Source organism: Panthera tigris, chromosome D1 (genome assembly GCF_018350195.1).
Source record: "Panthera tigris isolate Pti1 chromosome D1, P.tigris_Pti1_mat1.1, whole genome shotgun sequence".
Classification (NCBI taxonomy): domain Eukaryota; kingdom Metazoa; phylum Chordata; class Mammalia; order Carnivora; family Felidae; genus Panthera; species Panthera tigris.
In genome coordinates, this window is record NC_056669.1 from 98724982 (window position 1) to 98737881 (window position 12900).

A 12900-nucleotide genomic window follows, 5' to 3' on the forward strand; every position below is an offset into this window, starting at 1 on the left:
ACGTCGTAGATCAGTGGGAAGGAGTTACAAGGATTTGAAGGGGAGGCCCGCAAGGGGTCGGGTGAATAGGGTTCAGTTTAATCAAATTCCCATCTCCTCGCCCTCCCAGCGCCTGACCAAACCCTGCCTTCTGCCCTCCGACTCCCACCCCCCGGTTTGCAGTAGTCAGTGCCTTCCCGTCCCGCCAGCCCGAGACGACAGCGTCGCAGACAAGACAGAGCGCAGGACCCCGGGCAGACAGGCGCCGACGCAGGCCCACTTTATTGGCAGAGTCAGCCACACTGGGCGGGCCGTCATGCTCGCGCCGGCGGGGCTTTCAGGCCACGGCCCGGCTCGGCATACACGCCCCGGGCCGCCCCTGGGCTCCTCTCCCGGTCGGGGTTCAGAGCTCCGGCGGCCCGAGGCCCGGCGGGCCGGCGGGGGCGAGGTCGGGGTACACCAGGAAGCCGGAGAAGGTGATGTACTTGCCGTGGTTGCTGTAGGCGCCGTAGCCGTCGTGGTCGTGGCTGAGCAGCCAGACGGCGTCGCCGCGCCGCAGCGCCAGCATCACGCTCTGGCTCTGCATCTCGCGGCGCCGCGACGCGCCGTCGTCGTAAATCATGGCCTGCACCTCGTCGCGATTCTTCATCAGCTTCACGGACAGCGTCTTGCGCGGCAGCTTGCCCAACGTGAAGGAGAAGAAGTAGGCGCCCGGCAGGCGGCAGCGGAACACGCCGGCCGCCGCGTCGAAGTCGCCGCCGATGTTGACGAGCTCCGTGTCGAAGGCGAGAGGCCGGTGCCGCGGCCCCGGGCCGGCGTCCGAGCCCACCAGGCTGCGCGTGCGCGCCGCCGAGAAGGCAGAGCGCGGCTCGGGGGGCGCCGGCGGCCCGCGCGCAGGCGCGTCGGCGTCGGCGTACACCAGGTAGCCGCTGAAGGTGGCGCCGGGGGCTCCGAGAGCGTACTGCGGGGCGCCGTGCAGCCGCAGCCACACCGTGTCGCCGTAGTCGAGCTGCAGCATGGCGCTCTGGCTGGCGGCGCGCCGCGCTCCTGGCCGCCGCTGCTCGTCGAAGGCCAGCGCCTGCACCTCGTCGCGGTTGCGCACCAGCATCACCGACAGGCTCTTGTGCGGGGCCTTGCCAGCCGTGAAGGAGAAGAAGTAGGCGCCGGGCACGCGGCAGCGGAACTGGCCTGTGGCCGCGTCGAAGTCGCCGCCTATGTTCACGTACACCTTGTCGAAGGTCACCGCCATCTCCGATGTGCCCTCCAGGGGGGTGGTGCGTGCCGCCGAGAAGGCAGAGCGCAGCTCCGTCGAGCCCGGAGCCGGCTCCAGGGCCCAGCAAGCGGCAGGGCCCAGCAGGCCCAGCAGGAGTAGCAGCATGGTGCCTGGGAAGGGGGGCGGGCAAAAGGGGGAGGAGGGTGGGCGGTTTTGCGGGGGGCGCCTCCAAATGCCCAGAGTTCCGAGACTGGGAGACGAGTTATCTTCACAGCCCTGCCCTTGACCTTGACTCACAACTAGGACTCGGTTTCCTACAGACTTGGACTAGATCAGCGGTTCTCAAACTTCGGCCGGCCTCAGGGTCCGGTAAAGAGCTTGTTAGAACACACATTGTTGGGCCCCCACCCCCAAATTTTCATTCACTAGGTTTCGGATGAGGCTTGAGAATTTGCATTTCTAACAAGTTCCTGGCAAGGCAGATGCCACTGGTCCAGGGACCACACTTTGGGAATAACCATTAGATTAGGCCAGTGAGTCTCCTTTATTATTATTATTATTATTATTATTATTATTATTATTATTTTGTAAGCACTAAACTGAACCCCTTTCTCAAGTGAAAGCTCACACACCTGTACCACAGGTCCAAGCAGAAATGCTTTAAGAGGCCTATAGTCCTGTCAGCTGGGTTTACCCCCTCCCCACCTTAGCAACACAGTGGACAGTTTCCTTCAGCCTGGTTTGCTGCATTTTCTGTGGCTATATTATGGACCTCAGCCTGCCCCTCACTCAGGCACTAGCTCTCTGTACTGATGTCCTCCCTGGTGGCCACTGTTTCAACCCCCATCTGGGCAGGACAGGACATAGCTGCTCATTGACCCCTTTCCTGGCCTCTGACCCACTCAAGGGTCAGCTCCCACTCTGGACTCCCCAGGGGCCCTTCTTGCAGCAAAGAGGCCAGAACAGTTGGGCTTTGACATAGGTCCCTCCCCCCAAGAAAGCAGAGGAAGAGACAGTGACTCTTCCTCTGGGCTTGAGGGCTGGTCACTGAGGGGAAGGGGAGAACGAGGGGCTGCTGTGAATAGAGCAACGGTTCCAGCAAGGTTTTGGCAAGATTGTGAGCTCAGGAGCTTTGTTTCTCAGCAGCCGTGGAGTGAAGGACTGGACTCCGTTCCTGGCTCTACTGCTTAAATGCTGTGAAACCTAAGGCAAGTTCCTTAATTTCTCTGGGATTGGCCTTCTTTATGTAAATGGGGAGGAGACCTGCCTCACAATCTTACTGAGGATGCTCTGAGATAGCAGGTGTGAACATAGTTTGCGAAGGGCATTGTTGGCCAGGTGTGCAGATGCTTCTGTTCTCGGCCTTGAAAAAAGTACTCTGATCAAGTTCTGGACATAAGGAATTAGGGACTCAGTAACTCCTCTCTCTGGGAGCTTGTGAAGGCAACACTTAACTCCACCATGCTTCTTAGTAGGGCATAGGCTCTGGGGCTTGAATACCCAGAAGCCCTGAAGTGGAGACAAAGCAGGAAAGAAAGTGAGCTGGCAACAGCCTAGGATTTGGGCTTCCATGGGAGGCGCCCTGGGAGTGTGTGTGGTTTGGTGTCTCTTAGAGACCCTGGGGCTTGCTGAGAAGGGTTGCCAGGTGCAGTTGCACCCTACACAACGCCGTTCACCTTAGGGTGCGTGGGCACTGGAACCTAGCCCACATTCTACTTGCCCGATGGTGCGGAGCTGCTGCACCTGGGGAAGGAAAAGTGTGCCTCTTTCTAATTTTCATAATAAAGACCCCAAGTCCCTAACCTAGCTGAACATTCCAGAGTACATGCCTTTCTTACAAAGGCAGCCCATGGGCTAGCCAATACCCTTGATGAAGGCAGGGAAGAGGGAGGGGACCCGTCTACGGTGGTGAAGATTGCACCTCATGAGTATTCCCTTTTACAAAGTTCTTTGGACACATCTGGTCTCACAGCAACCCTGCAAGGCAGGGGGCCCTCTCCCATTTTATAGATGAGAAAGTCAAGGCCCAAACAAGGGGAAGCATTTTGGCCCAAGGTTACCATGCCCACTGAGGCAACCTTGAGCCAAGGTCTTTCGGTTCCAAATTCAGTATGCTTTTCTCTCCACCATCTTTTCCTCCTAGACATATATATTTCCAGCCAACCTGTCCTTAGCCTCAGTTTCCCTTTTTGCAAAAAGAGGAGGAGAGGTAAGTGAAATGAATCTTGGGATCCAGGGCAAAGGAGAAAGAAAGCAAAAAGCAAATAAAACCAACGAGACAAGCAGAAACTCTAGCGTTTTGCCTTCTGGGAGTATGGGAACATCACTACTCTTCCTGACCCTGCTCCTCCCCTAGCGGGTCCTACCCCAGGAGCACCTGCCCACCCTGCCTTCAACAATCTCCCTGCAGAGTCTGGTGCACCCCACGAGGGTCAGAGGGTGTTCCTGTGTGTGTACAGTACCCAGCGTCTGCCCATTTCTCACCCACCACTGCCCACTTCCCAGGTTCCCTAGGTCCCCATCCCTCTTTAAAACCCCTTCCCCGCGCAGGTCAGAGGTGGGAGGGTGTCAGGTGGGCCTCAGAGCTCCAGGAAAGGAAATGGCTGATCCTGGCTCTGCCCAGGTGAGGCTCAAAATAATCATCTTCAAAGAGAAAAAACTGGGACACACAGAGCTGGGGCAGACCCAGAGCCCCGGAACCGACGGGGGAGGTGGCGCGATGTCAAGCTAAGGGGATCTCAGAGCCCCGCTCCCCGCCAAACCCCACTCCCCAATGACCCCCTCCCTCAAGCCCCGCCAGAACCTCCTCCCACCTTGAAAGCCCCTCATGATCCCCAAAAGATAAGTCCCCCTTTTACAGAAGCAATTAATCCTTTCTCCTGAAAAAATAAATCAGGAAGGGGTACCCCAGACCTCCCCCCATCCCATCCTTCCTTCATCCATCCCTTCGGAGTGAAAGCCCTTGAGCCTCTTTGATGAAAAGGCTCCCAGGTCCTCCTTTCAGCAAAAAAGGACCCGACTCCCCCGCGCCTTCGCCCACCCCCGCTTCCATACGGGAGAAACCTCGGCTCCCCGCCCGGGAGCTGCCCTCACCTGGCTGGGGGCGGCGTTCGGGTCGGGTTCGCTCCGAGCCCGCGATCCGGCTCCGGGCTCCGGGCGGGCGCCGGGGCTGCGCACTGACCGCCCGCGCTGCGGCGGGGCCGGGCCTGGCGGGGGCGGCGGCGGTGGCGGCGGCGGCGGCGGCGGCGGCTGCGGGGCGCTGGGACCCCGGGACCCCGGAACCCCGGGGCGGGCGCGGGGCAGCGAGACGCTAGGGAAAAAGGACGGCTGAAGAGCGAACCGAGCAGACCGCCGGGAGGAGTGGCAGGGGAGCGGCGGGAAGGGGGAGAGGGGAGGAGAAGGGAGAGGGAGGGGCGCGCCGAGGAAGGGGGGCCGCGCAGGGCCTAGGGGCACCGCACGGAGGAGGCCCCTGCGCAGGCTGTGCAGAGCCCTGGGCTCTTCCTCATCCGTGACCTCCCTAGAGCTTCACCCTCTGGCTCCACAGAACACGCATCATCAACCCAAGTTAGCAGATGGGGAAACTGAGGCCTGAGGCAGAGGCCAAACTGGGGGTGGCCCAGGGCACTCTTCAGGCGAGCCTCCTGTCTGGTTTGAGGAGAGGGGACTGCAGCAGGACACCGACTAGACAAGCCCCTGGGCTGCAAGGACAGTAGAAGGTGAGATTTGGGCTGGGACAGATGTCCAGACTGAGTGACACTGGAGGAGGGGGGTCTGAGGAAGAGCAGGATAAAATGGGTCAATGTCACCAGTAAAGAAAGGGCTTAAAGTGACCTCGTTTTTCTTCCTTACCTCCGAATCTCAAAATTCCCATTGCTGCTTAGGAAGGAAGGAGGAAGACCAAGCCCCCAGACACCAAAGGGTCAGCCTGGACCCCCTGGGGAGGGGATGCAAAGGAAGGGATCCTTGGGGCAGAACTGGGTTTTGGCTGAGCGGGCTGCTTCCAGGGCACCTGCAAGAAGGGAGAAGGTTGAGAAAGGCACTGGGAGGGCTCAAAAGGGCCTGTCTGCAGAGGGCCAGCCTGCCTACCTGGGGCCAGCATCGCAGAATCTAGTGGGACATCAGGGCTGGGAGCAGGTGTCTTCCCGCACCTCAGCACTTATCAGAGGCCCCCAAAGTCCTCCGCTCTGGGCTTTGATCCCTGCAGCCCTCTTGGACCCCCTCATCGGGGCTGCTGATCTCCACAACAGCTGTGGAGCTGTCCCCTACCCGGCACTCAGTAGGTGTTGACTGAGTGGATGGCTTTAGAAGAGGCCGCATTCTCAGCTGCCAGGAGCGGATGCCCTCCACCTGCACCTGGTTGACACAGAAGGCCTGTGCTCTAGTCCCTGCTCTGCCACAGACCCTGTGTGTGGACCCAGAGAAGCCTAGTGCCCTGTGAAGCCCTCTGTCCTCTGGACCTTTCCTTCTGGAACTCTCAAAACTTGTGTGACCCCAGTTAGTCTGATGCAGGTTAGTCCTCACGAAGGCATTGATAATGATAATGGGCTTATTAAGTTTTCGTCGGGGTGTTAGGTGAATGACGAATGAATACGTGCCTCAATGGAAAGAAATGAATGGAGACATTTTGGACTGAGCCCTGGGGGTATTTGGGGCCTGGGGTAAAACACCTGTCTAGTCCCCATTAGATCATGACTGTCCCCTTCACCAGTTTGAAAAGCTTGGGTCACAGGCCTATGGGAGGGCATGAGGCAGGGTGAGTTAACATCCCCCAGGGAACCCTAAACCAAGCAGGGTCCAGGGGATAAACACTCCAGGTTTCAATCCCTCGGTAGGACAATTCCCAATTGCCAGACATGTTCCAGTCTCAGAGAGACTCTAGCATGAAATTGAAGTTGCCCATGTGAAAAACCTACTCATCTCTGTATGCTTTATTTGCTTTCCTCCCTTCCTTGTCTCACTGCCCCACTCCTTCACCCTGTTTCTTGGGATCACCTTTTGAACTACTTGCACCCAAATCTTTGTCTCAAGGTGTGTTTTGGGGGGAACCCAAACTAAGACAATGAACAATAACTGGGTCTTAAACTGTGGTAAGTGCTTTTTCACATCCATTACTTTAATTTTCTTAACATCTCCTGAAGTACATACCATTTACAAATGAGGAATGAAGAGGTTATATGTGGGGGCAAGATTCAAATCCAGGTCTGTTTAGCTCTAAGACCAGGTCCTTAACTACTATGTTCAGCAGCCTCCCTAATTCTCTGATCCTCTTTGGGTCTTACATTTTCATCTGTAAAACAAGGGATGGGCTCTTGAGTTTGAAGGGAGACAAGGTACTCAGTTTCTTCTGAAGCTAGGCATGGTCGAGGAGGTGTAATCAGAAGCCGTTGGGAGAGAAAGTGCTTGAAAGGGATGGACTCAGCTCAGACGCCCTTTATTTTGCCCTCCCTTTTCTCTTCCCCCTTTTTGGAATGTATACACGAAGGCTGGAGCCCCAGTTGCCATCTTGGGCCAGGAGACACAATGAAGTGTTCTAAGGTGCAGTCTTAGGTAGGTGCTCAGGAAGAGCTGAGATGAAAAACACCTAGAGACCCTACTCTCTAGGAGCTAATCATTTAGTGGGAGCGGCTGGATGTGGATTGAAAGAATCATAGTGGGTGGAAAGAGATCAGCTCCAAGAGGGAGCTACAAAGTGTTACAAGAGCTCAGAGAGGGAGAAATTCCACTGGAGGATTAAGGAAGATGTCCCAGAGGAGGCTCTCTCTCTTTCTCTTCTTTTTTCTTTTCTTTCTTTCCTCTCTCTCTCTCTCCCTCTTTTTAAAAATTTTAAGTAAGCTCTACACCCAAAATGGAGCTTGAACTCAGAACCCTGAGATCAAGAGTCACATGCTTCACCAACTGAGCCAGCCAGGTGCTCTATAAAGAAGGCAATTTCTTTTTCTTTCTTCTTTCTTTCTTTCATATTTGAGAGAGAGAGAGCACAAGCAGGGGAGGGGCAGAGAGAGAGGAAGAGAGAGAGAATTCCAAGCTGTCAGTGAGGAGCCCGATGCAGGGCTCAAAGGAACTCACGAACCATGAGATCATGACCTGAGTGGAAATCAAGGCTGCTGAGCCACCTAGGCGCCCTGAGAAGGCGATTTCTAGATAATGGCAAGGATTTGACAGTGAGATGGAAGAGTGAGGGGTGGGATCCAATCAAAGGTAAGAATAGGAACAAAGGTGTGGAGGTGACATAGACAGGGCTTGGGGAGGAGACCTCGCATGGCTCAGCTCAGGAGGGAAGGGGTTGTGAGTGGAAGCTATGGCAGGTGAGCTGTGTGGGCTTAAATGCCGAGCTAAGGAGCTCGGGCTATCCTGCAGCAGAGGGGACAGTACTCAGAGCCGTAAAGATTACTCTGGCTGAAAGACAGGAGACCAAACCAGGGAGACCTGCAAGAAAACACTCAAAGTGTGCAGATGAATCTAAACTATACGGGGTAGTCAGAAAGGAAAAGCAAGGGAGGACACGGATGGGAGAGAGAGTGAGACTCAGCGACAGAGAGAGAGCACCCGCACCAGCTCACAATTTAATTAGCTTCCTGGTTTGCCGGTGGATTACAGGGGAATTAGCAGAGCTCAGAGACTAGGGACCTTGCTGGGAGTTGAGGGGAAGTTAATGAGAAAGACAACAACACGCCCCAGGGAGAAATGATAGAGGAGGAATTGTTAGCCCCGCAGAGAAGCCGGCGGGAGAGACAGATGTCAGGGCGCAGAGTCTCCGCCCTGTTCAGAGATTTCAACCCACTAGGGGGATAGAACTTAGCGCTCCTGGGTAGGGCTTCCGGCTCCAAAGCCCAGGGTTCCAGGAGTTCCTGAGTGCCTGGGAAATGAGCCCAGCCGGGGAGAGCTGGGACTGGCTGTGAGGATCAGGTTCCCAACTCTGCCTTGGCCTTTTCCCAGAGGGGGAACTGAACCCCCAGCCTCCTTTTGCAGATAGACAGGTTGAGGCCCTGGATGGGGAGGTGACCCGCTCCTGGCCGGATGTGACAATGGCATTTCCCAAAGACAGCTGTGACAGTATCTCCCACCCACCCCCCCCATGCTCTTTTCATTCTGTGACCTTGCCACTCCCAAGAGGAGGACTTGGGTTGGTCATAAAGGGTGGTGCTGCCTCTGCCTGGTGCTGAGGCTCTATCTTGAAATTATCATGATGTGAGAAAGCCCAGGCTCCATGGAAAGGCCACATGTAGATGTGGTGGCCAACAGCCGCCCCCAGGACCACCTCCCAGATTTGCAAGGTCCAGTGCAAAATAAAAATGCTGCGCCTCTTGTTCAAAAATTGAGAATTTATTTTTTCGGGGGGGGGGTATCTGGGTGGCTAAGTCGGTTGAGCATCTAACTTCGGCTCAGGTCATATCTCACGGTTCGTGAGTTCAAGCCCTGGGTTGAGCTCTGAGCTGACAGCTCAGAGCCTGGAGCCGGCTTCAGATTCTGTGTCTCCCTCGCTCTCTGCCCCTCCCCCATGCTCTCTCTCTCTCTCTCTCTCTCAAAAAATGAATAAACATTAAAAAAAATTAAAGTATTTTTTTAAGTTTACTTACTCTGAGAGAGAGCCAGCATGGAGGAGGGGCAGAGAGAGAGGGAAAGAGGGTGGGGGAGGGTGGGGGGCGAGAATCCCAAGCAGGCTCCTCACTGTCAGTGTGGAGCCCGACTTGGGGTTTTAACTCAGGAACTGTGAGATCATGACCTGAGCCGAAATCAAGAGTGAGACACTTAACTGACTGAGCCACCCAGGTGCGCCCCCCCCCCAAATTAAGAATTTAAATGGTGACAATAGAGCATTCAACCAGGCATTGAGCCCTTGGAAGGCTGCATCCCAAGAAGCTGGCCCTGACCCTAGCGGGGGTTCCAGCGTCGCCTGCTCACGGTCTGAGGGAGCCTTCAAGACGACTCTGTGCCCAGCCACCCTGCCTGCAACTATGTGCCAGGCTGACAGGGGGTAGAAAGGATTGTTTGGAGCTGTAACTTTTGGGTTACTGTAGCAGCAGATAGAATACTGGGGGCTGAAACTGGGATGAAGACGTGGGACAGTTCTCCCCAAACCCAGGCTCATTCTCTGACCTGCTGGCGCGAGTTCTCTTTGGTCCATGTTGATAGAGAAAACCGGAGGTACAAATAACTCCCGACCGTTGGAGACCCAAATCCCGTACGTTTGGCCATGGAGCGCTGTATGTTGACATTGTGACACATCCCTGGGGGTGAATGTCAGCTTTTCAATTGGAAAAGGCTGGGACAAGACCCACTCTTCCATGAGCTAAAACAGTGGTGGCAGTGGCCTTGGCAGGAGACAACAGTTAGGTCTCCGTGACTCGCAGGAGCCTCAGGGAGCGACAGGTGCTGGGAAGGAGAGGAGGCAGAGAAGGAAAGGAAAGGTATGTCCTGCCAAGGTGGGGAAGGGAGAGTATCCCTGTGGCCCCGTGGCATGTCGATCCCTGTTTCTGACAATAGTGTCCTTTGAGGACAGGCATTGCATTCTGATTCTGACTGGGGGGGGTGCGCGCGCGCGTGTGCGTGTTTCGTGGCGGCAGCGGTGCGGGTGGGGTTTGAATCACTTTGCTTGTGTCTTCCAGTGCGGTGGCAGCCAGTGGCCGGTCAGGAGGGTCCTGGGTGATTGCTGGGGAGAGCTGGGGACATGAACATTGCCCACAGCCCAGCTGAGTGACGGTTGGAGGAGGAGGGGAGGGGCAGGGAGAGACATGAGTGACACGGAGCAATTTATCATTGCCACCTGTTTTTTAAAGAGTAGCCAGGGGCGCCTGGGTGGCGCAGTCGGTTAAGCGTCCGACTTCAGCCAGGTCACGATCTCGCGGTCCGTGAGTTCGAGCCCCGCGTCGGGCTCTGGGCTGATGGCTCGGAGCCTGGAGCCTGCTTCCGATTCTGTGTCTCCCTCTCTCTCTGCCCCTCCCCCGTTCATGCTCTCTCTCTGTCCCAAAAATAAATAAAAAAAAAATAAATAAAAAAAAAACGTTGAAAAAAAAAAAGAGTCTTAAAAAAAAAATAAAAAAAAAAAATAATAAAGAGTAGCCAGATAAAGAGTAGCCAGAGGAAAAAAACACCGATAAAGTGCGGTGGGAGCACTGGGAAAACAAACTAATTCCAAGCGGAGGGAGTCAGCAAGAGATAATGAATGAAGTGGCACCTAAAGAAGTCATGAAGTCTGCGCTAGACCTTGACGGGTCCAAGAGATGGGAAAAGCATCCTGGAGAAAGGACAGGGAGCAGGGGAATCCCCCAGGAGGCGATACAGTTATGGTAAAGAGCAGTGACTGGCATCGGACGGCTTGGGTTTGAATCCCAGCTCCGTCGCTAATGGTGTGACCTCAAGTTCCCCCACTTGTGAGATTTGGACAAGAAAAGTATCTGTACCTCATTGTCTTGACGGCATTGAAGGACATACTCAATGTAAAGCACATATGAGTATTACACACTCAGTGTAAATACATTCAGCACAGAGCCCGGCCTGTTGTAAGCACTCAGTATGTGCTATCACTACTGCCTGGTGTGTTTGAAAAATGAAGAATAATCTTGGTGTGGCTTGTAGTACGGACTCCAGGGATGTTGCCAGGAGGCAGGTCCAGAAAAATGGGTTTTGAGTTTGATCATGAAGGATTTTAAGTGCCAGGCTAAGCTGTCTAGACTTTATTCTGGTAGCCAGTGGATCTCAATCCTGTCTGACCTAATTTCTTTTATTGCAAGTATTTTGTAATGCCTCCTTTCCTACGTTGAAATGAAATTCATAGAGAATGAAGTCTATTGGCACATAATTTCAAAAAAAATCAAGGTAACGCTCCAAGTGTGATATAAGGAGAAAAAACAATTTTAATAAAATGTTTTTCAATAACGCAAATACTTTCACATTGCCACACTAGAATAAATACCAAATAGATGGACGTTCATACTTCTAGCATAGAATCTTCCGTAGAATCACCACAAATGCAACAACTACAAACACAGGCGGATACAAAGGTGCGCTGTCCAGAGCCCCCAGTACCATCATTATGTCTAAAACAGTGAATGATTCTTGGTGAAACTTCAGACAAAACAAATTACAACCCTTCCTCAATTTACACGGAAGTTATATTCCTTGAAAATCCAGTGTACATTAAAGTTATGCAAAAAGCTTGTTTTGTATGTAGAAACAGTGTGTGTGTGTGTGTGTGTGTGTGTGTGTGTGTGTGTGTGTGTGTGTTGTAAGGAATGAGAGCTCACGTTTCACTTTATCAACTGTCCTAAACATGATAGGACGTCTACCATTCCTGGCTACTGCTCACGAGATGCCAGGAGTGTCCCTCAATCATTGTGACAACCAAAAATGCCCTCCTACATTTCCTAACCACCCTCACCTTCCTGCTTTGGGCAATATGGGATTAGGAAGGGGCATGCTCTCTCCTCTTGGATTTATGTAACCTTTTGTGAGAAGACGATGCTTAGAGCTACTGCCACCATCTCACAACCATGTGGGGGAAAGTGTGGGACAAAAGCTAATACACTGGGGATGACAGAATGGACAGAGATGTCAAGTATCATGGTACTTGATGATATCACCGAGCCACTGACTTAACACATTCTGGATTCACTCTATCTATGGACCTCTCCTTATGGGAGAGGAGAAATCCACTTTTTGATTGAGCCGTTGTGAGTTGAATCCTCTGTTTCTTTCTTTTTTTTTTTAAATGTGTATTTATTTTTCAGACAGGGAGGGCACAAGTGGGGGAGGGGAAGAAAGAGACAGAGACAGAGGATTCGAAGAGGTGGGCTCTGTGCTGACAGCAGAGAGCCCGATGCGGGGCTCAAACTCATGATCTGTGAGATCGTGACCTGAGCCGAAGTGGGACACTTGACCGACTGAGCCACCCAAGTGCGCTGAATCCTGTTTCTTGCAGTTAAAAGTATTCTAGCCTTTACAAGTTAGTTCCCCCTCTCTGAGTCTTCTTCACAGTCTAGGGCCTGTGAGTCTCTGAAGGGAAAATAAGAGGGTGTGGGGACTAGAATGAAGGGGTCGGGAAGGAGTTGGAAGAGTCCACCTCTTGCACCGGTTATCTGGGAGGAGAGTGAAGGAGGAGTGGACTCAGTCTGGGTAAGATGATGAGTGGTTCCACGTCAGGCATTTAGATCACACAAGATTTTGTGGATGGAAAATTAGACTTACATAGTATCATCAGTTCGGTAAAAATACAATTACGTAGGAAAAGATCAGATGAATAAACACCAAAATATTTAGTTATTTATGGTAGGCTCAGTGATGTTTATTTTTCCGTATATTTTTTCTATGTCCCAAACTTTTTACAACATTTATTGATTTCATTTGAAATGTAATTTAAAATATCAATAAACTACAATTTCTCTCAAATGTATCAAAAGATGTAGATCCGTGGAATGGAATGTAAAATCCAGTATTAGATTCAAATACATACTGGAATTAGAATATTATAGAAGTGGGATTTTAAGTTTGTTTGTCTATTTATTTTTAATAGTCTCTACACCCAATGTGGGGCTCGAACTCACAACCCCAAGATCAAGAGTCACATGCTTTTCTGACCGAGCCAACCAGGCGCCCCTAAAAGTGGGATTTTAAGTCAGAGAAGAAAAGACACAGGATCAATAAATTGTATGTAAACAACGTGTAGCCATTTGGAAAAAAGATAAGTTGGATCCATACATCACATCTTATAC

General features: G+C 52.9%; 2 protein-coding genes across 4 annotated transcripts in view; both read right to left on the minus strand.

Annotated features, from left to right (window-relative positions):
* Positions 1-228: 228 nt before the first annotated feature.
* C1QTNF4 (C1q and TNF related 4) lies at positions 229-4362 on the minus strand. Its single transcript, XM_042958407.1, has 2 exons — positions 4286-4362; positions 229-1362 (listed from the first exon to the last, which is right to left on the minus strand). Exon 2 carries the CDS (start codon positions 1355-1357, stop codon positions 383-385), a length of 975 nt encoding a protein of 324 aa, XP_042814341.1. The 5' UTR covers positions 1358-1362; positions 4286-4362; the 3' UTR covers positions 229-382.
* Positions 4363-5050: 688 nt separating this feature from the next.
* The window catches only part of MTCH2 (mitochondrial carrier 2), a 37710-nt gene continuing 29860 nt past the window's right edge, over positions 5051-12900 (minus strand). Inside the window, exons 12-13 of one of the 3 annotated variants that reach the window (XM_042957663.1) lie at positions 6472-6573; positions 5051-5201 (exon numbers count right to left, since the gene is read on the minus strand). In XM_042957663.1, coding sequence (XP_042813597.1) covers positions 5070-5201; positions 6472-6573 — 234 coding nt within the window. In that variant the 3' untranslated portion in view covers positions 5051-5069. The remainder of the gene's footprint in view (positions 5202-6471; positions 6574-12900) is intronic. The other 2 variants (XM_042957662.1, XM_042957664.1) reach the window with 2 other exon arrangements.

Bases quoted from the DNA above. Each gene is read 5' to 3' on its own strand.
- C1QTNF4 (XM_042958407.1), bottom strand. From the start codon at position 1,357: ATGCTGCTACTCCTGCTGGGCCTGCTGGGCCCTGCCGCTTGCTGGGCC.